The 23820-nt window shown below is 36.2% G+C and overlaps 2 protein-coding genes across 5 annotated transcripts in view; one reads left to right on the forward strand and one right to left on the reverse strand.

Annotated features, from left to right (window-relative positions):
* The window catches only part of CASK (calcium/calmodulin dependent serine protein kinase), a 229042-nt gene that overhangs the window by 78791 nt on the left and 126431 nt on the right, over positions 1 to 23820 (reverse strand). For all 4 annotated transcript variants that reach the window (XM_075098335.1, XM_075098326.1, XM_075098319.1 and 1 more), the window contains exons 6-9: positions 16294 to 16396; positions 4901 to 5076; positions 2596 to 2718; positions 70 to 153 (exon numbers count right to left, since the gene is read on the reverse strand). In XM_075098335.1, coding sequence (XP_074954436.1) covers positions 70 to 153; positions 2596 to 2718; positions 4901 to 5076; positions 16294 to 16396 — 486 coding nt within the window. The remainder of the gene's footprint in view (positions 1 to 69; positions 154 to 2595; positions 2719 to 4900; positions 5077 to 16293; positions 16397 to 23820) is intronic.
* GPR34 (G protein-coupled receptor 34) lies at positions 18189 to 23251 on the forward strand. Its single transcript, XM_075098344.1, has 2 exons — positions 18189 to 18273; positions 20029 to 23251. Exon 2 carries the CDS (start codon positions 20052 to 20054, stop codon positions 21195 to 21197), a length of 1146 nt encoding a protein of 381 aa, XP_074954445.1. The 5' UTR covers positions 18189 to 18273; positions 20029 to 20051; the 3' UTR covers positions 21198 to 23251.

Genomic DNA, 23820 nt, shown 5'->3' on the forward strand with positions numbered 1-23820 from the left:
ACTTTTAAATGAAGAAAGTTTCACACAAAATTCAAGTAATTATACTGTTTTAAACTACATTGATTTTACCTTTAGTTTTCGTCTTGCATTGAATTTTCTCAGTTGTTCTACTGTTTCTGGAAGATGAATCTTGTACGCATAGCGATCTCTCTCCTTAAAAAAAACCACGAAGAACAAAACCAAAGAAACATTAAATACAATCTGTTAATATTCTCTCAACATTAAGAAACTAGCAAGAGATGTACCAGCTAATAAGTATCCTAAGGAGAATGAGAATTTGTTGCAACTTATGGAAAACTTCAAGAAACTCAGAGGCATTAAAATATTTTGAAAGAATTCTTAACTTGGGCCAGGGATATTTTCTTTTTGTAATTTTGCTTCCCACTTTGTATAAGACCCTAGCCTTTTGTTTTGTTGTTGTGTTATTAGTCAGTCTGTGGCTAGCATTGAACTTTGAAGCTGGTAAGCACTAAGTAGTTCTGCTTCTTGGGATTCACAAATCCCAGTGAAGCAATGTGTTCAAGCACTTTTTAAAGAGGTGCTTGATAATTCAGGTAAGCTTGGGAGACAGGTTACGTGTCCAACAGAGCAGGAAGTGCCAGCTCGATGGCTGGTGACACCAGGTGCTAGCTTACAGGAAAAATTCTCTACTTTAGATGCAGATGAAAAACTTGCCAATGAACAGCAGGCAGTGGGGGCAGAACTTGCAGCAGCTGACTACTTTCTTCCCCTGCCCCAAATCATTACAGAAGCTACATACTTATTAATTTAATGTAAATGTTTATCACGTGCATCTCCTGAATCAGAGTGAAATCACTGGCACGAGTAATTCAGTCTTTCTATGGCATTAAAGATATCTCTGTCTCGTGCTGCATTTGGCTGCCATCAATAAGTGGTTTAGAAGAAAATTCTGAGCCAGCAGGGAAGGCAGCTAACTGGAGGCAAAAATAAGAGAGGACTGACTGCCAGAATGCTGGGCTAAGCTTGGAAATAGTTGTCTCACAACTAAATCTCCTCTCTCCTTCCTTGTCTTTCAACAAATAAGATCAGAAAGAGACCACAGGCATTAAAGTGCTATGCTATATAGGCAGAACCTGCATGTTCACATTACAGAATTATCTTTTTAAATAGCCTGATCAGCCTAGCTGCTCAAACAATAAAAATGGTCAAATTTTCTGCCAAAATAACCCTCAACAAAACCCTTGCTTTGGCATCTAAATGTGGGTAAGCTCACAAAGTGAGGAAAAAGTCAAATTATAAGCAGGTAAAACCAGATCACCTGTGTCTACCACAGACTCAATCACTGGAGTATGATCATTTGGGATTCCCAAACATGGTGTCCATTCTCTTTGAAATATTTGATGCACTGTGCATGCCCCAGATGAACAGACAGAACTTTGGCTCTTTTTGAGTGGAAAGGTTTGAACCTGCAGTTTCCCAATATTCATAAGAGCGCCTTAACCACTGTTACTCCTGAGGGGTGCACACTCCTGTCCTGCCCTCCTTTTATAAGCTAGACCATTCTGCAGCTTGGAATAGAAGAGTCAGAGCCAGAAAGAGAGCAGAGAAGTGGAAGAAAGACTCCATCTGGTAGCAGTTAGACCATTTCCTTAGCGGGAGAAGAAGAACATACGAGCCTGTGCTTCCCAGGTTCTTTTTTTGTGGCTTTTTTCCTGCAATTTTTGTGTGATGTAGAACACACAAACAGTCCAGGAGCGAACACCAGAATAGCACCCATTCCAAATAAGTGCCCTGTTTAAGTTAATGATATTATGACTCTCTCTACCTGGGCCCACACTGTAGAAAATATGAAATAGAGGATAACAAAGAAACCTAGTTAATTAATCAGTTTCTGCCAAACAAAATACAACGCTCTGAACCAGTACTTGCCACCTTTTAAATCTGCAACACATCCATCATTCTCCAACTCCAATGTTTAGCACTGCCTATTAATGGGACTGCTGAGAAGTTAGGTGTATATTCTCCTGCTCCTGCTGTTAATCTTCAGCGTCCAGCAACTACTCTTTCACTGACTCAAACTGTGTTGTAAATTCTGCCACCACTGAAAAATAATTTGATTACCAGTTGCCATGTAATTTTATGTAGTTACAGCGGACTTTGATCAACACACCACTCCATACTTCTTTCACTCTGGTGGTATATTTCAGGAATCTAATGTAAGAAAGCAGCACAGTTAAGTAGCATAGTGTACTGCAATAAACTGCATGCCTACATGCATAATAGAAAAGAAGTCTAGATATAAATGAGCAAAGATGAGATCAGAAATTTATCCTCTGGAGTTTGAGAGCCACAGAAAGACACCTGAATACCTTCTACAAGCTTTATTCTACACAGCCCTATGCCCTATACTCTGATGCTGCTGAAGATGCCTAAGTGAGTTTGCTCTTGCTGTTAAGCAAGAGTTCAAGCCTGGCAATTATCAAAATCTCAGACTCTAATATTACAAGGCATTTAGAGCATATTATCACACATTTTGTACAATGCCATGTCTACTTTGAAAAGTTCAAAGAAAAAAAGAAATAAATATTTTTCCCTTGAAGAGGAAACTGGTATGTAAACAACTGCTTTTACTACCTTTAACCAGGGATGGTTCAGTGCTTCATATACTGTTATCCTTTCTGCTGGATCCAGCATAAGCATACGGCGTACCAGATCTTTGGCACTTTCAGAAATATGGCTCCATTGCCTAGGATTCATCTGATCACAAGCAAGAAAAAAGACATTAAAATAGTAATAAGAATACAGAAAAGAACTTACTTTTTATGTAAAGTAATTGCAGAGATTTAACAGTGGTGGGTACTTGTAAGCATTTTATCATAATAAATGTAAAAGGAAGTTTCTAAGCTTTTAATAACTTACAGAATTGTACATTAGTTGCTACTGAAATGGCACAAAAAATTGAAAACAGTAACCACCGCATCACATAAAAACTGATGTATCCTTGGTATTATGTTATAATCACAGCATAATTTTTTACCTATGCTACATTTTGTTCAGATAAAAGTGACCCTTCACTAGAAAAAGAAAAAATAATTAGCCTTGTTTGACCGTTAACTATGCATATGATAAGGGTCAAAATTAAATCTACTTCTGAAATCAATATAAGGAATAGCATGACAGTCTATCTATATCAACCCACAACTTCATGCCAGTGATGCTGAGTAAGAAGGGTGTCAGCTAACGGGTGTTGTGAACTACTCCAGTCCTGTCCCACAGGTATCATCGACAATGGCTCTTCCCAATAAATTCCTTTCAACTTTAAAACAGTTAAGCATCCTCAGCCATGCAGGTAGGAAAGCATACTGACATGTGATCAGCAATATAAGCAATTGCAACGCTTTTTAGAGCAGAATTGTATCTTTAGGAGACAACAATGTGAAGGATGATTTAGAATACATTTTCATCTTGTGCATATGCAGGTTTGTGTCCAACCAGTCAAGATGATGGAAACCCGATAAAACCATACTAAGAAAATTCTTTCTGTGTTAAAGGATTCTTAAGCTATTTCTAGTATTTCTTTAACTTATGAAGAACTTACGTTTTATTTAGATGGTACACTGCTAATTTTACAAGGTACTAAATGAAAAATCAAAATTATAACCAGTCTCTTTTCAATGTTATAATCTGTTCATTTAAAGAGGTTAATTTTACTTAAAATCGGTCTTTACGAAAAATATGTGCTTTAAATTGGAGTACTCGGGAACATCATCTGGCTATGACATGCACATTTACAGTTGTGGTTTGTCATTTCTTTTTCAGGTCTAACAAAATGAAGGTAATTGCAAATTTGCAGCAAGACTGTTTTGAAACCCTTATACAATTTTCACTGAATAGACATATTATTGTGGAAACAGGAGCAGAAAAGGAACTGAGAAGGCACAATGTGCTGGTCATGACTTTTTTTTAAACAAAGAAAAGTTAACTTTTACACTTCCAGAAGGTTTTAGCTGCTGAAGAGATTCCATAAAGAAATCTTCCATAAAGTGAAACTGGAACATAGCAGTCTATGCAATCCCCAAACTAGCGCCATGAAGAAATCCTGCTGTTTCTAGGAACGCAATATCTAGAGAATGAAAAATGTGCTCCTTACCAAGCACAGTACCACTGCTCTCACTTATATTTTAGCAGACTACTGTTAAGTTCATATAACAAAATACTTCCTAAACCATATTACAGACTATCAGACAGTTTTAGGAGTTTCCACTCTTCATTTCCTAATACACAGCTCATATATGACCTCAGTTGCAAAGTAGAGCAAAACCGATCTTGAACAAAACTGCAAAAATAGTGAAGTCGAAGCTTCAATTTGCCTCTGTAATGGCTCTACGGTGCTTATGTTGTGAAACACACTTATCCTGCGCACACATTGATTTGCTTTCTGTTGCAAGTGTCTCCTTTTGAATCATCAGCTGCACTTTACTACATACTGTACTAAAAAGAAAAACGCATAACTACATTTCTACAATAACATGCATTTTGTTTTAAATCAAGGCAATATGATGACCAGCCTTTATAATAGTTCTTTTAGTTGATTAAAAAAATGTAATTGATCTATAAACATAAGGTAACATATAGTATGTTATACTTCACAGCTAAACCTTATGTAATCCTATCGAGCTCAATGTACAATTAACGGCTAGTTGTTGCACCTGTTTATTATTTCATCTGAGTAAATATTTCTGTATTCTAATTCCTCAGACTGATACAAAACACAGCAGGAACAAGATAGACTGGAGAGAAAAAAGCCACCTCTCTTCCTGTAACACAGATTTCTATAAGCTTCAAATTTAAACCAGGCTAAATACAGAAATCAACTTCCAGAGATTTTACCAGCAGAGCTCATCTCACTGGAAAAGGACTCAGGTATAGTGTCATTTACCTTGTATTTTCCTTTAATAATGCCTTCAAATAATCTTTCCTTGGTTCCGTAAAAAGGCAAACAACCACTTAGCAGGATAAAAAGGATCACTCCACAACCCCAAACATCTACAGGCTTCCCATAAGGTTCCCTTTTTACCACTTCTGGGGCCATAAAATGAGGTGTTCCTACACGTCCTAAATGGAAATAAAAACAGAATTGAGTCAAAGTGATGTGTTTCAAACATGGAAATAAGGAATATCACTGCATTAAACTAAAACAGTTTTAATAAGTTTTGTTCATGGGTTAAACTTTTAACACAATTCTTTTTTTCTTAGAGTTGAGCATTCATTAAATATATCCAGTGAGACAAATAAGTAGTTTCCCTTTTGCTTGATTTATACTTTTATAAATTGAGAAATTTCCTAACCTGCAAACTGTGAAACAAGACTTATATAAAAGCAGTAAGATTCTTCAGTGAAACATGCCATATAAAAGTAAAAATATCAGTTTGAACAACCCTTGAAACAGGATATTGTAGAGATCTAGTCTACACTGTTTACTTGAAAAAGCTGCCTCTGATTGGCAAGAGCATAGTTTGGTCTGATGCTCTGCCCAAACCTGAGCCAGTCTACTGAAACCGCCAGCAAGAATGCAAAATGCTAGCAAACGTGTTGTTCATTTATTTGAAGTAGACAATATCTTACTGCAGATAAAAAGATAATGCTAATTTGTTTCACAGAGTGCTTTCAATGAGTGCCACATAGGGATGGTTCTGGGACAGTACTGATTTTGGATTGGTAATGAATGTACACCCACAGAAACAAAATATATTTAGTACCAACTAATATTTTGAGTGGGTAAACTGATTAGAATGACTTTATTCAATTTCTGTGTAACACATTAAGTCAGATAAAAGCCACAAACATTTTACCTCTCCCTATAAATGTCTCCCATTGTTTCCACTGCAGAGGATTTGCAAGAATTGAGCTTTGAATGCTCAGGGCATCACTGACTCTTACAAATACTGTAGTCTTTGGACTATCCTGGTTCCACCAAGTACCAACAGAAGAAAAAAAACCCCACAACTGTGGCAGACTGTTACCACTTGTACCACCTTCATAAATTATTGTTGCTCACTGATACTACAGTGGACTTTGGAGGCTCCATTCGAGGCTTGCAGCAACTCTGTGCTGGCTGGGAGACTTTACAATGTAGCCTAGAGAATCCAAGGTGTTTTCATGGCATGTATTTAAGTCAGTCTCATCCTGTAAATAGACTCTCGCTAGGCCAGCTTATCCTGCACACCCTTTGAACGTGAGTTAGCTAAGTCACAGCACTGGTAACAAACACAGAGGAGACTACCTGGCAGTAGCTTACTTAGTAAAGACCATCCTTCATTTATACCACCTAACGCAGGAATATGATCTAACCATGCTCTGTTAACTAGACCCCACTCACTCCTTCTTGCATCAACAAGGATTAAAAAATGGACAGAAAGACAGTAGCTTTTTCACCATACTATTTTTAAGAGGAAACACCACCATTGTCAGACAACTTCACCTGGCTTTGTATTAAACCTTTTCATTCCCAGTTCATTCGGCAATCCCTCTGCCAGACAAACATTAGGAATCTGCCTGTGACAAAGGAACATTACCACTAAGCTAGGTCAGCACCTTAAAAAGTCTATGCAGTCTAGGCTGATGTGATAGCAAAGGGGCAGTTCCTTCTCAGGCTAAAATTAAGAGTGAAACAGCAAGACGCTGCATGTTCATCTCATCCCTCATATCACTGGGGGAAGAGAAAGGATATTTACTCTGGACAGAGAAGGACAGAGGTGGACGGGGGAAAGATCACTAATTCTTCTTGTTGGTTATACACAATTTATAGGCTTATGATGTATCTTTCAACCTAAGTGATAAACCTCAAAGCCAAATCTTCAAGCTCACAAATTCAAGGGGGAGAATTATCTCTTTAAGTGACCCAAAGTCTTTCTCTTTTAGATGCCTGGTGACAGGGAAGGCCAATTGAAAGTATATATATCCAGTATGCACAAGTTGCTGAGAACTCTGGGGTGGTTTGGTTTTTTTTTTTTATGTGCCTACAAATCTCTAGCTATAAGGGTTTCCTAACTTTTTTCCCCTAAGATGCCATCATTTGTGACAGCAAAAGCATCACTATTTCCAGCTCTGTATCAGGCTATGCATGCACATAAGCAGCAACACCTACCTGTTCAAACAGTATTTGTACACCGCTTAGACTGCTCATGCAACATTAGTGGTATACATACCACAGCCTGGAAATCTTTAGTACAGAAGACATCATGCAAGACCACAGAACAGCTTGGCTTACCCAAGTCTTGTTTATCTCAGTGGTAAACTTCCTGGCATTTGGGTGCAGAGGAACGCATTTGCAATTCTGGAGCAGGTGTAACCTCGCTAACATATTGAAAAAAACATTTGCGGTAATAAAGCTCATTCAAATCTTTTTTATCAATATGAATGGAAAATCATATATACTGTGAAGATTCTGCCTTCCTACCAGGCTTTCTAAATGCTGTTATGAAATCTGGGAAGTTTAGAGAAAAGTGATTATTCAGAAGACAAACAGCAGAAATCACTAGAAGACAAGATATCACAAAGACATAGCTATTTAAAAAAGGGAGATACAGAGTTGTCTGGATTGAGTAGTTAATGAAACTAAGAATCTTATGTATCAAATTATATCTAAGTTGATTTAATGTGTGTTTCCAATATTACGTGCTGCTCCTCTCAGCTCGGGACCTTCTTTGTATTTTACGTAAACAATTGCAGAGATGAACATGGTAAAAAAATGACTATGTGCTGTGAGAAGTAGACCTAAAGGTTTGCATTTTGGGTTTTTTTTGCCAATTTAAGTCTGCTGGGCATTTGCAGTACAGTGAAGGCTGACCTATAGAACATCTTGTTCTGAGGAAAATATGTCCTTGACAACAGTTACCCATCGTACATTTTCTGTTATGGTGTAAAATAGCATACTTAGCAGCAACACCTGCTACATAAGCAATACAACAGCATTATTGTGTGTAGGTGTTTGGGTGACAAGGTGCTGGCAGCCAAGGGGCTGAGGGTGGTCTCTGTGAGGAGAGGCTGGGGACACAGCCGGTTCAAATGGACCCACTGCAGGGTACAGCTGAGCCCCACAGCCAAGATGGTGGTGCCTCAGGGAAAGTGTGTGTAAGAAAGGGAAGAACACTGCCCAGCACTGGGGAGTGTGGGAAAATATGTGTGAAACAGTCCATGAGCACCAAAGATAGAGCAGGAGGAAGCAGAAGAGGTGCTCCAGCAGAGATTCCCCTGCAGCCCGTGGAGGACCCCATGCTGGAGCAGGTGGATATTCCTTGAAGGAACTGCAGCCTGTGGAGGACACACTCAGAAGCAGGCTTGTCCTGAAGGACTACAGCCCATGGGAGGACCCACTCTGGAGAAGGAGAAAAGTGTGAGGAGGAAGGTACAGCAGAGGCTGCTATAGACTTTCCACAGCCCCCAATTCCCCATCCCCCTGCACCACTTGGGGTTGGGGGGTAAGGGAGTGAGGAGCGAAGGAGTGAAGTTGAGCCTGGGAAGGGGAGGTGGTGTATTCATTTTTGTCTTTGTTTCCCACTACCCAAATCTATTTGAATTGGCAATAAAATAAACTGGTTTTCCCCAAGTCAAGTCTGTTTTACATGTGATGGTAACTGGTAAGCAGTTTGCATGTACTTACCTCAACCCATGAGCTTTTTTATTTTTTCTAATGGAACAAGTTTCTTGAGGTTTATTCCCTACTTTCTACGTGACAATAGACAAATTATAGCCTCTTGATACTTCAAGGTTCCTGTTTTGTTTTATCTGATGACATCACATCAGAATGCAAGGCTGCATATTTGCTTAGTACTCAAGAGCTTTTACAGACAAACTGACACTTAAAAGTTATGATTAAAAAACACCCTCCCTCTCTGATCATCCCAAATTTTCTTTCTCCTCTCCTGGAAGTTAAAGAACTTAGATCACAGGTGGAAAAACTGGATCTTTGTTGCCCTGGTTCAAAACCAGTATACCGTCAAAATCCACTTTAATATAATGTTTGATGCTGTAAGCAGGACTAGACTAGTTCAGTAATAGGTAACATTCTACATAGCTGTTTAAGACCCCAACAGACTGCTGTTATAAACTGGATGAAAAATGGATGCTACTTAATAGCATGCTAAAAAATCAGTACTACTAAACCTTAATATTCACTTTTAAATTTAAAATGAGAACTCCATAAACACAAATGATATGAGAAAGAAGGCTAGGCTAACTTAATAAAACCCTGCCATTTACCACTGCTAATTATTGAAAATAATTACAGAATTATTTGGTTTCTTAACCATTTTAGTGCAGATTACAAGATCCTGACACTTTAGACAGTGATGGTGGTGGAAATCACAATTTCATCTCCATGAAAAAGCAAACCCAGAACAAACAGACACCTAATTGGTTGAGACTGAACTGTCCAGTCAAACAGGGCCAAAAAATGCATATACGTATGTATGTATGCATTAGAAACTTAAAAAGGCTAAAGTAATTTCTGGGGCAGCTGTCATCCTCGTGACAACTAACTACTTCACTGGGTACATCAAAGGAGTAAATGATGATTTTGATGTTATTCTAAAAAACTGACCTGAGCAAGGACTGCTGAGCTTGCTTCTGAGCTGCACTCAGCTCAGCAAAATGAATGGAGCACATGAATAAACTTACATAGATAGGGATTTTTCCTATGCTGCGACTACAAGAACTGTAAGGTGAATATCAGTAACAGGATAAACAAAATATATAGACAGCAAAGTTTTCTAAAATCATGGATACTTACTGCTCTTTAGACCAAGTATCACTTCTGCTGAAAATTATCTAGTAGAAGATTTGCCTTCTAAACATGTCCAGTGTAAAATTTTAAAATTGTTCTCAACAGTTCAATTGTTTAAAATATTTCAGAAGTTTTTGAATTTTCTTTAGTGTTTTGGGAGAAGCTTTGCATCTTTTTGGAGGCAGTGTAAGCAAATAGTAATAATAGAAGAATAAGTAAGAATAAGTAAGAATAGTAAGCAAAGGCATTTTTCTCTCTTTGATAAATAACTTCTGCCTTCTACAGCTCTTTCATTCTTCAGGATATAAGAACACTCATGGATATATTTGAATGACTGCCCATGAAAAAATATCAACATTGTTTTATTTAAATAAATATTGCATGCACGCACACACACGATTTTTAGTTGTAGCTGTATGTGAGAAGAAATTACACGGAAGACTTGAATCCATTTTCTGTCTATGTGCTTCTTATCTGTTCTAGAGTAGCAATAACTGAAAATCACCACTATATGAAGCCTTGGCAGTGGTATGTATTCAATGTGATGCTTGCCTCCATCCAATTAATTGTAAATAAATGACTACATCAAAGTGTTTGCTGACTTAGGAAGCACTCAATGCCTGAACTGGTAGACATTAGACATCTTACTTCTAGAGGTAAGCTTCCTTATCAGCAAGTCTTGAGGCATGTTGGTAGTCTGGAAATATATAAAATTGCTAATTTTTTGGATTTTCCCTGTGTATAAACAGAGAGCTTCAGTCTTCAGGTGTTGTCAATCTGATATCATTCACAAGCACTAAAGATAAATTTTGACTTACCTTTGACAATTTAGTTTCTATGACTCTTTCCATATTGTTCCAGACAATAGTGCTATGCTTTCCACAAGAAGAAGAGTATATACAGAGACCCAATCAGATTTTGTCATCCCTAAGGCAGGGGATTGATGACCAAGATACCAGAAGGAGAGTCTTTCAACAGCAGTAGTATCTGAACGATGTATAAGGAAACAACTGGAACAAATAATTTTTAGGAAAAAAAATGTGAGGTACTAATAAACATCACCATCTGACCTCTCACAATAGTGTAATAAGAAATATGTTCATAAATTAAGGAGTTTCTAAAAGAGTGGGATGTCCAGAATAATGTGGAAGGAATCAAAGAATCACACACAACAGATCAGATCATTCAATACTTTGCTACTTTTAATTCCTTTCCACATTACTCCAGACAATAGAGATGCTTAAAGCAGGCGTACAGAGAAGATGAATAGATTTCAAAAGAAAAAAAAAAAAAAAAGGGAAAAAAAAAAAAGGCAATTCAGCTTCAGCACAGAAGACTGTCTGAAGAAAATGTATTTTAAAAGATGCATCAACAGACAATTGGACTACTGGATATTAGTGTCCAGAAAACGAACAAAGCAAAGATCACATGTTAACCAGACAAATTATAATAACTGATTAAATGGCCTTTTCAGCCATAAAACTATGATGGAGGAAGTAAACCTAAATGGACTTTTAAACACATTAGCCTCCTGTAGGCACTCTCAAATCGACCCAGATGTGAAGTGGAATTTCAGAGAGACAGTAAACCACAGTTGTACCTTTTAAATAAAACAAAGTCTATCAGAGGCAAAGTTTTGAAAACGCTCACATTTTTTTTATTTTTCAGAAAAAAAAAAAAGGAATAGTGCTTTTGCTTTGCAGAGGAATGAAACACTACCATTTAAGTGAAAGAAGAATACTTGTGTAGGAGCTCAAACATTTACCTCTCCTTGGAAAACAAAAGAAAGATTCACTGTATCATTCAGACACTGATGATAAAAAGGAAAAAAGTCTATGCAGTATAAAAAATCCTTTCAAAAATATGATTTTTAAACCAGGGTTTATAAAACCACCAAGAAGATCCAATTTGGTGAAACACTGGAACAGGTTGCCCAGAAAGGTGGTAGGTTCTCCATTCCTGGAAACATGTCAGGTTGGACGGGGCTCTGAGCAGCCTGATCTAGTTGAAGATGTCCCTGCTCATTGTAGGGGGGTTGGACTCAATGGCCTTTAAAGGTCCATTCCAACTCACATTGTTCTATGATTCTATGATTATTTTTACATTGATGGAAAGAAAACAAAAATAAGGAACTTAAAAGATCCACCCCACCCTCCACCCAAATTCCATAGTCTTATTTGCAGGGAAATTTATGATAATGGCTTCCTTTGCTATCTTTGTATTACGTCTAAAAGGCTCGCTGACGAAGAAACAAGAACATTTGATATTTATATACTGTACTTCTATTAAGAACATATAAGATGTTTTCCAGTAAGAAGACGATGGTTATGTTAGGATACCTGAAGATACTATAGGATTGTGAAGCAACTCTGGGGAGGTAACTAATAATATATAAAAATCAATACTGGACCAGATTAGCATCATGGTACCGATGACATCTTGCTGTGACATTTAGCTTCCAAAGGTAAAAGGTGAAAAGCAGCTAACTATCCATAAATAAGACTTGAATAGAACCTCATACCGCTTAGGCCTATACATATTTTGCACTAGTTGAAACCAGGAGAAAATAAGTAGATTAAACGGAGGAAATAGCTCTTACGGACTCAATGGCTTTTGTTCTGTCAGACTTGTACCATATACTAGCTAAAAATCCCAGGATTTAGCATCCAAGATGCTTCTTGATAAATCTGATGTCACATTTATTTAAGAATATATTGCGACAATTCATACCACATTCTAAAAGAAAAATTGTTCAAGGAAGAAGACAGAGACCATAATGTGAGATTGCTCCATTAAATCACTGACTTCCCAGTGGTTCCACTACTCCAGCTGCATCATAACCATGCAAACATGAACTGTTTCCTGTCTACATTCTGTTCCATAAAAGAGTTCACTTATAAATTACGATGATCTGTAACTACTGTGTATACTGCCAGAATTCCATCTCAAAGTACCTACTCCAATGCTTCAAATGAATACACTTAGCAAAATTTTCCACTTCTGATCACAAGAACTGCATGAAGAGACCTTCAGAGACTGGTAGCTCATGAAAAAATTGCTTATGACTCAGAAGATGACACATGCTTCTTATTCATTGTGTTGCATCTTATGGGCAAACACAGTGGAACAAGAAGTATTTCCTTACATTTCCCTCTGGTCTTATGAAAAATGAGTTATGGCTATGTCCTTTTTTCGACACCTACATAACAATAATTAAACTCCCTTAAAAAGAAACTCCATTGGGTTGTTAGCTGTTAAAACACAGTGATGTTCCTAAAATCTATTCCACAGACATTTTCATTAAAGACATCTAGTGTGATGTCATAGCTTGTTATCATGAGCTCCCTTATAATTCTGTTAAATAGCCCTCTATCTGCTCAAGAGAACACTAGTTATAATCCTTCTAAACAACACAAATCTATCTTTGGACTTAAATCAAAAGATTGGTCTACTTTCAATGCCTGGGACTTCGTTGAACTTTATTACAAAAATCCCTTCCTCCCCCAAACAATTTACGCACAGTGGAAAAAAATATGTCTTTTGTTAAGTTTTTTTTTGTAAAAACTTAACAAAACTTTGTGGGTTTTTTTTTTTTTTTTTTGGTAAAAAAATTCTGTCATCCCAAACAAAGCAAAAGCTGTACCCTAGAAGGGAGGCTTTGAAGACATTGAGGGAGAAAATTCCTTTCTATTAGTGTTCTCCTGGGCTACACACAGTCTGGTCTTGTCTGGCACAGGTGTTTCAATGTAAAAAGGTAAGCTAAATGGCACAAAGGCAAATGCATGAAAGCAAAAATAAAAATATTTTTAGAACATTGGTAACACATGAATGTTTTAGATGTAGCAACTCCTATTTCAGGAGAAAAATACTACCACAAAAGAGGGTGATCATCGTAGATATTGAAGAGTTTTTGCATAACGGCTGGGTTTTTATGCAAGAATAAGGGAAGAGTCCCATCAGTTCAACTTTACTACAGTTACATTACTTTCAGTGTTGACATGCTTTTTCTAAAGGAAAGCTGACTTTTCTGGTTTAAAAACTACTCCCAGCAACATAAAATAAAGAGGAAAGACTTCTGTTCTTGAATACCAGGGTCATCTACAGGGGGGTTTACACTAGTAATGGGTATATTTTGCTGGGGTATTGTGGTAATACACATTACCTAGATACAGAAAGATTAATAAGTATTGCACTTCCTGTAAATATAAGGCAGTGTGTTTTCAGTATTGTGAAAATTTTAAGGTGTACTGAGAACTGAAATGGGTTAGAAGCACGGGGGTTTTAGAATCAGTAAGAGAACCTTAATGCCATAATAGCCCTTATTTAACAGAGTATTTCTTTTTTGATGTGTTAACCACCAAATACAGGAATTGCCATGCTGAAAGGGAAATAATTGATTATGTTAAGCTGAATCAATGTTTTTCACTAAAAATTAGAAAAAGAATGTGAAAGTGAACAGGTTGGTTATTATACTGGTCAAACTTCTCTATAAGGGGAGTTCCTACTTCATTTAGGAGACAGCTGAGAAATAAGTAGCACCTGTAATTTATTACTACTATTATTCTTATTACAGAACAAAACGTATCCTTAGGGCATATAGACAACTTACTTAAACATATACATAGATAAACAATTTTTAAAAGAAATATGCAGCCCAGTGCAAACAAACAGACAGTATTGTTAACTTTTCTATAACACGTATGGGGTGATGTTGTAAGACTGAAGAAACCAAATCTTGCAAGTGCTGTGTAGGGGACTGTCTAGTAATATACCTTCAGGTAGGACTCTGGAAGGGAAAAGACCTGCCAGACAACAGATGCAGTTTGTGGTATAAAGACTGGAATGGAAGAGGAGAAGAAAGAGATAAGGAGTCTGTTAAGGAGAAAGCTTGAAACAAGTAGTAGAACTGAGACCTTCCCTTGTATATAACTGAAGTGGAATTGCTCTGGGTATCCCTTAAAGCTAGAGAAATTTGAAGCTGAAAGTAACAAGTGCTAATGAAATAAATGTAAATTGGAAATGACAGTTGAGAGAGAGAGGAAAAAAATGAAGGCAGACTGGTATGGCAGGAGTTGAGATGGATGAAACAAAAGATACAGATATAAAGAACTATTACACTGATGATGCTTAAGAAAAGCTTCTCTACATACTGCAAACAGAACCAGAAAGGAATGAAAACATTTTTACAAAGAATAAGAAAGATCAGACCAGTACTGATAACTGCATGGAGGTTGAGCACATGAACGATGAGTGGGATTGCAGAACAGTGAATGGCAACAGGAAAGGAAGGACATGACAAATTTGGGGAAAAATGCAGGATTTTTTTTCCAAGTTGAACTTGAGGTTTCTTGCAAGACAGCTAGTAGTCTGAAAGAAAGGACACTGTATCTGACTACCTCCAGAAGAGCAGCTGAAACAGAAGAAATGGATAAAGTTGCTCAGTGAGAATACAAAGAAGAAAAATGAGGGAATCATAAAGAAAAGTGTAGGAACTATCACTAAAAAAAGCAGTGGCTGAGGTACAAAAAATTTGAGGAACTCAGGAAAAGTAAAGAAAGGAGTGACCTTTTTATTAAGGAAAGAGCAGCTTAACTGAACGGGTATTTCCTTTGAAAAGATGTATCTAGGTCTCTAGGTAATAAGATACCTGGATATTTGCAGGGTACTAGTGATATCTGGAAGAGAATGGAAACTGTTGGTATACTTATATTGGATTTGCTTTTTATTTTAAAGAGCATACAAAAGCCAAATGGACACAGATCTTAAAGTAATTAGATTAGGAAATCTGAGTTTTTGAAGAAGCATGGTACTGAAAGTTACTCGTTTTGAAGAAAAAAAAAGTAAAATGAACATCATCTTTTGTTGTGGTCTCCTACTCTGGCAATGAAAGCATCAGAAAATTGATTGGGTCTTCATCTGTGCAGGCTGATTAAAGCATAACCCTATTGTCTGGAACAATATGGAAGGCAGCTAGAGGAAATAAAATCCACAGAAAACAAAACACAGTCAAAAAATATACATACGTATCAAGATATTGATGCCTTATGCAATAATTACAATTAAATATTAAAACACAGAAGAGTCATATGTGAAAACTAGTAAGATTTTGCTATTAAACAGTGTAGCATTCTGATAAAAATTGCCTAAGAAACATAAGGGAGCATTGAGGATGCTGTAGTAAGTCCTTACTCAATTGCTTTGGCATACATTTCAATCCTGACAGCATTTTTATACGATTTGCTTTGCCAAGCATGGGAGAATTATGCCAAAGTTTGTATTAAAATAAAAAATTCTTTGCTTTTTTCCAATTTTATTTTGATCAAATCAGTGTCAGCTCCTGTTGAGTAACATTTAGAGGGATTTAATACTCAGTATATGTATGCACAAGAATGTTACATCTACTAGATTAACTGTATGCATTTATAATGTTAAGGAAGTCTTTAGTGAAAGATTATTTTTGAGCTCTTGTTTTGTAGGCCACTCTGTGTCGGAAGAACTCTGCTGTACCACATGCATACATCATATAACTTCAAAGGAACATTTCTTACCTCCAGCAACTAGCCCAGACTCTCCTAACTGAATTGCTACCCCAAAGCCACCAAGCTTTACTGGGGCTGAATTCTCTTTTGAAGCAAGCAGTACACAGTGTGGCTGAAAAGACAAAAACACAGAGAAATTATCAGATTGTTTGAGAAATAAAATTTGCATTTTAGAATTTATTTTTATAAATTTGCAAACAGAAGCTAGAATCTTTGGGTCTTTTTGAAAGAATTTCTTAAGTTCAGATATTTTTTTTTTCTGGCATGGACTTCTCCTTCCTCATTGACTTCCCTTTCAAATTCCCAGGCACAGTAAAATCCTTCCAGGACTTAACAGAAGTCGCATGGAACACAAAGTGAAATCATAATAAAATGGAGATAAACACCTATAATTTCTTACCTGGTATTGCTTTTTTTTTTTTTAACCTTTCACCCTTAAGCCTTACACTGTTTCAATCCTCCAGCAGAAACATCCTGCCTACGATACACTTTGTGGGATCTTATCCTTCACACAGAGAACATAAAACTATTTTGAGCCTTAATCACAGAATTCACGGATCACTTTCCAACTGCAGAAAAGAAAAGGAACACCCCTGTGATGTTTCTAATAAATATTCCAGTGAGGGGGAAAATAGCTCGGTTTTTCTGAACTGGATTCCAGAGACAGTTTTTCACCTAACAAGAGTGAGGTGTAATGTATAAAAATTGAATAGTATTATACAACAGTTTGGATGGTGTAGGAGGAAGCAACATACAGACAAAACCTATTAAAACACAATTTAGTATTTAACACACATCGCCAAACTACTGCATTTAATATAGAGCAACTTCTTGCATTTACTCAAAGCCTCCCTTTGCAGTCAACCGTATTATTTAAAAGGAAGACTGTCAGATTTGTATATCGCTTCTTGAGAATATATTACTGCTTAAATTACAAAACTAGAAACTCAAAATAGTGGAAAGGAGCTCCAACAAGCTCAGTCTGACTACCTGTAAAGTCATCATCTGTAACGGCCCATGTTTTCTTTTAAAAAGTTCAAACTGTATGAGAACAAGCACCTTCAGGCAAGATATACATAGCCTTTTTACAATTCTAACTGAAATCTGCAGAATCCCATAAAAGCTTGATTCCTAAACAGATGATATATTAAGAAAGTTAACATGGAAATTTTCATTTCAAATGCTAAGGAGAATACTAAGTCAAGACAATGTTCTTGAGATGATAATTACATTTAGGCTACTTTCTATCAGGACTTCTAGAATCCATTTCTAAATTTGCAATTTATGAATGTAATTTTCAATCCCTTACATCCTATTTTAAATGGTATTACCAGGTGGTATTAACTCTGAATATTGTATTTCACTTCTACTTTATTGAAATTGCTAAGCTGCACACTGAGCACTTTCACATTCTCATTGCTGTCATTTCGAGTGAAAAAAATCAACCTCAAATTTCTAACCCCAGACAAGGAGGAAGATAGATGGGAGAACTACACCAACATAAGCAAAATGTACCATTTCACTGTGGTGTTCACTTCTCTTCACCCTACATTTGAAAAAGTGATAGTATTTCCATGACAGTATTAAAAAGAAGACAGGTTGTACCAACATTTGGATTATCGTCCAAAAAGAAAGCCACTGATGCTGCTCACCAGAAAAAATGTTTCTGAGGAAAAAATCCAAATCTCCAATTCAGAGTAAAAATCAGGTAAAACTTTATTATAGAACTTCTCCCAGGAAAGCCCAAATTAACAGCAAAATTGATCTTTTCAATAGACTGAGTTTTGCTAGATAAAAACATCTTTTAAAAAAAGAGTTGCAGTGCTAGCTGAACTTCCCCATGTTGCTGATTGCACTATGTCAGCTGATTCTTATCACTTTCATAGAGAAGCTGATACTTTAGCTTTCTAATAAGAGGACTTGCATGTTACTCCTCCCTGCCTTCACCAGCAGTTTTGAAAATCAGCAGTAGTTCTCAATATACAAATGGTAAGTGGCTTTTTTTATATTCAAGCTATAGTAAAATAAATTTCTATTAAAATTTTTCTTAACTGCAAAGGTACTACTGACCTTCAAACCCTTTCTTAAATATACCTATGTTTAAGCATGCCTGCTTGCTTACAGATGACAAAACTTACGATAGCTAAAAGTTGTTTCTAATACATTTGCAGCGTAATTAACTTTTCTCTCTCTTGTTGACCTAAAACTTGCTGCTACTTATGCAAGTCATGATGTTAAGCATTTTTATAGAAAAGAAACATAAACAAGAAATTATAGTAGTAGATAGGTTTCAAGATGTATCTGAAAGCATCATGTTTTTAATAAACTTTCAAAATTACTTCTTGCCCTGACAATATGAAATACCAAATATGAAAAAGGAAATATTTTTAACACTGCTAACATATCATGCAAATTAAATGCCATTGTAAGATCAGCCAATGTAGGATGTTAAAATATTTTAGACTGTCCTCCCAGTAATTCAGGTTCTGTATGTATCTTAGGCCTTACTAAGAATTTTACCTGAAATACTACCATTTTCACTGCTGTAGCTATATCACACATTTGCATTTTTAAGACCTAGCATGCAAATTTTGTTGTTTTCTCTTGTTACTGTTGTTAGACAATGAAGTTCAGAGTACCAAAATCAATTCTGAAGTTTTTGTGAGATTAGTGGAAAAAACCTTGCCCCTTTTAAAAAAAATCTAAATAAACTTATTTATGAAATCTTTTATTACTACTTTATACAAATTGAGGACAATATTGTATCATTACTAATTAGTCTTACCCACCTCTCTAAACTGATTCTACACAGGCTGTGATTCTACTCTTGTAAACACACATTTTTTGGTTTTCCTTCTTTGATCAAAGCTGACCTTTATCTTCCAGATTATACCTTCCTGGTCAAAAATAAGCTTAGTGAAATTAAAAACTTTTAAATGAAAGCAAGGAAAACAATGAAAAAAAGGGAAGATGTGAAAACAACCTGTTACTGCATTAATGTGGTTTCCAGCCAATATTAGTTTCTTTGTGTAATATTGATTTTTTAACAGTCAAGGAAAGGAAAAAATACTTCAATTTACATAAAGATATAAATTATTAAAAACAAGCCACTCTAAGAGTACTGACCCACAGTGTTACTTATAACAGATTACATAGACAAATAAATATTAATTGACAATTGCTTTTCTAATTGAAAACTAGTGACTTGCATGCAAGAGACCCTGGGTACTTTTAAAAATGAGTTTTAAATTGTTTTGATATATTTCTAGGTAATTTGTATCAACACTGAGGATACTTCACTTAGCCATGCTTACCCTATTTTGCATCTTAATTAAAGTTTACCGTGTCAGAAAGACTAATCCTAACATCAGAACTTAAAAAAAATATTTGTACTTATAAAGGAAAAAATATTCTAAAATTTTCAGCAAAACAGAACAGTTGATTTTTAAAACAATACAAGGCAGTAATAAAGATGCAATTACAAAAATAGTTATCTGTGTGAGCGCTCTGTACTGTCTGTTCTTGCCTACTTCATGTGAAGAAAAACGGAGCCGATTATTCTAGGCATGATATCTGGCTAAAAGCCCTCCTTCTACTCAGCTACAGAGATACTTTGGTGCATTTACTTTTTTTAGTTATTGCCTTTTATGTTCATACCACATGACTGTATGCAATAAAGCAAGCAAACCTGAAAATGGTCCCATGGCAATCTAATTCTGAAAATTTCTCTTTGCATCCCTACAGAACAGCTAAAAAAGTCCTCACAAATGATGGCTGCAGCTTCAGCTGATTTACTGACCACTCTGCCATACAAAGAAGTCTTCTGGAGTAACCAAACTAACGTAGCCATAAATGCCTCAGAAATTCAAAACAATGACAGTTGTCCCATGGATGACAACTCACTGTCACTTGCTTTGACAGTTTTTTACTCTATTATTTTTGTCATTGGGTTGGTTGGAAATGTTGTAGCCTTGTTTGCTTTCCTGTGCATTCATCAGAAAAGGAATTCTATCCAAGTTTACTTGGTAAATGTAGCCATTGCAGACCTTTTGCTGATCTTCTGTCTTCCCTTCCGAATACTCTATCATGTTTCCAAAAACACCTGGATGTTTGGACTGATTTTATGCAAGATTGTAGGAACTCTATTTTATATGAACATGTATATTAGCATAGTACTGTTGGGACTAATTAGTCTAGATCGTTATGTAAAAATAAATAAGTCTGTGAAGCACCCTAAAATGTTAAGTACTACACGAAGTATACATATTTGTTGCACCGTGTGGGCATTTGCACTAGCAGGATTTATAATGGTGGTTGCACCATCTTTCTTTAAGAGTGAGGACAGAAATTCTACTCTGTGCTTTCATTACCGAAATAAACAGGACGCAATGACAGAAGCAATTTTAAATTATATTATTGTAGTAATTTTTTGGATAGTTTTTTTTCTTTTGATACTTTCGTATGTTAAAATTGCCAAGAACCTTCTGAAAATTTCGAAGAAAAGAGCAGATTTTCCCAATGCAGGAAAATACACCCAGACAGCAAGGAATTCCTTCATTGTACTCATTATTTTCACCATCTGTTTTGTTCCGTACCACATGTTCCGTTTTGTCTACATTACATCACAGTTACAAAATCCACCTTGTTATTGGAAGGAAATCATTCACAAATGCAATGAGGTGATGCTCATATTTTCATCTTTTAACAGCTGCTTAGACCCAGTTATGTATTTCCTAATGTCTAGAAGTGTCCGTAAGACTGTATTCCAACTTATTTGCAGAAGACTTCATGGAGATTCAAGCTTTACCCTGGAAAGCACTTCAGAAATAAAACTTGGACAATATACACAAGAGCGATTATCTACTACCACTTTAAAAAACTCAAGTTTTTTAAAGAAGAAGTCTCTGATTTGATTGTTTAAATGACTGGATACTACTTTCTGTCACTTCAGGACATCAATTTAAGATGTATCAATGGCAATACTATACAGCTACTAACCCTGACTCTTTCTTCCTGTTAAGAAATGAGAAGTCTTACTTCTGTTTGTGAAAATGAGAAGTTACTTTTCAGAAGTATTTCACTCTTGTTTATCCAGGAAAACAAAACAGGAAGTTCTCTGACATCTTCTGTTGGACTAAACTAGAACACTAACCGTTTAAGGAGATTTCCACAAAGTGGTTTGAACCTGTATAAGGAATCTTGTATATAGACATTAACAGTACCAACTTGTGTATGTGATTAAAAGATGAATTTTGCAAAAAGTAAATTGTGTCCTATTTTAAAGAGCTATATAAACCATCACAGATTTTATGTAATTTTCTGTTTTAATAGGTTTCAAAGAGATCAGCATTTTAACTACATTTACAGAAGTATTTTTCCCAAGAAAACATTTGAGAATTTAGCAACATATGCGGCTTAAAAATGAAGAATACGACTTCCATTAATTCAGTTATAATTACAATAGATACACTTTGTTCTATTAAACAGAAAAATTAAAATATTCAAGCCTCCTAAGCCCCTTATTATATTTTCAACATTTTAATGAATGTCAAGGTTGAACACCTGAGAAAAAGTAAGCAATGCTTTCAGAAAATTAAGAATTAAAGGAGGAGAGATGACATATGGGTATTTTCAGTTACCTTATATTTCCTTCAAAGTCTGACAAATTTGGTGACTGCAGCTACACAAAGTAGTTCAACAAGCATAATAAACTCACAGAACTGAGCATAAAGAACAGAATAGGAAAAATAGTTCTTGTGAATACCTGACACATAAGCTCTGATCTTTGCTCAGGCTCAGTCTCTGGTCTACTTACAGATATCCAAAGCCATGCATTTCAGCTGCATAATTCCTCCCCAGCACAGACCTTCCCTTCTCCCGTGATTAAAATAATCCAGATAATTGCTGATCCTATGTAAACAGCAATGTAACAGCAATGTCCCATAGATACAACTGTATTCTCAGATTAAAACCAAACAGGTTTATGTATTTAGGCACAAATAAAAATTTCAAACTGCAACATTGTTTAAAAAACAAGGGGCTGAAGGTGGGGGTTGTTAGACCCAAAGATGAGTAAAGAGGCTGTTATACAAAAAACAACTTAAATGTCTGCCATGACAAGCCAGAAAAGTGAACTAATTAGACACTAGATGTTAAGCTCCATAAAATAAGGATTTATTATCCTGAACACATACAAACAATATTGCTCAAGTAAGCTGGCGTAAAGAAGTTGGTTTTAATACAACTACCAATAACTTCTCTGATGGATCATGTGACTTTTTATACCAAATCTGTGTCAGAACTTGTGGATTTTTACTAATTATGTACAATATTGTGGTTTTACAGATGCTACTCATAAAACTCCTATTGAACAAAGTAAAGGTAACACTTCACCTCTGCTAGATATAAACTTGTTTTAATTTTTATGTGATTTTACTCCATTCAGCTTTGGTGAAACTGGGTATAAACATGTTAAATTACAGTGATTAGCCAGTGTATTTTATCTTATTTTATTTACAAAAAAGGGTAGTGTTTCTTAATCTTCAAGCGAGAGATTCCTACAAACATGTAATTTTCATAAAAGTATGATGGTAACCGCATTTTTTCTTAAAAATTTCAGCATACTATTAAGATATTTGTACAATAATTTCTAACTGATTCTCACAAAAATTGTGTAATATTTTTTCACCATCTTTTATCCATCATCTTGTCATCCTATTATATGTACACTGAAGCAATAATTGTCTTTGCTCTGTATTTGTATAGTGCAAGGAATAGCATGTTGCTTGTCCTCTGCAATTCTCCTATGCAGTATAGTAGTTCCACATAGTTACATCAACTCTGGTAAATCTAGTGGAGTTTATAAACCATCATTTCACAAGATATATACGTTATCTCATCTTTCTTTCTCTGCCTATATTTCTTTTACTCTGAATAGTTGATTGATGACACTGATCATGTGTCATCAATCATGTGCCATTTACTGTGAATAGTTGATTGATAACACTTGGACCACAGGATGGAGACCAGGGGGATAAACCCCTCCCACTATAAAGGAAGATCAGGTTCATGACTATCTGAGGAACTTGCATATACACCAGTCTATGGGACCTCATGAGATGCATCCCAGAGTCCTGAGGGGACCTGGCTGATGCAGTTACCAAGCCACTCACTATGATATCTGAAAAGTCATGGCAGTCAGGTGAAGACCCTGGGGACTGGAAGAAGGGAAACATTATGCCCATCTTTAAAAAGGGTAGAAAGGAGGGCCCTGCACCTCTGTGCCTGGGAAGATCATAGAACAGATCCTCCTAGAATCTATGCTAAGGCACACAGAGGACAGGGAGGTGATTTGAGGCAGCCAGCATGGCTTCACAAAAGGCAAGTCCTGTCTGGCCAACCTAGTGGCCTTCTATGATGGAGTGACTACATCAGTGGACAAGGGAAGAGCTACAGATGCCATCTATCTGGAATTCTGTAAGGCTTTTGACATGGTCCCCCACAGCATCTTTCTCTCTAAACTGGGGAGATATGGAT

Source organism: Phalacrocorax aristotelis, chromosome 1 (genome assembly GCF_949628215.1).
Source record: "Phalacrocorax aristotelis chromosome 1, bGulAri2.1, whole genome shotgun sequence".
In the NCBI taxonomy this organism is placed as follows: domain Eukaryota; kingdom Metazoa; phylum Chordata; class Aves; order Suliformes; family Phalacrocoracidae; genus Phalacrocorax; species Phalacrocorax aristotelis.

What these genes read in the sequence shown, in the direction of transcription:
- GPR34 (XM_075098344.1), top strand. Translation starts at nt 20,052, where the DNA reads ATGATGGCTGCAGCTTCAGCTGATTTACTGACCACTCTGCCATACAAA.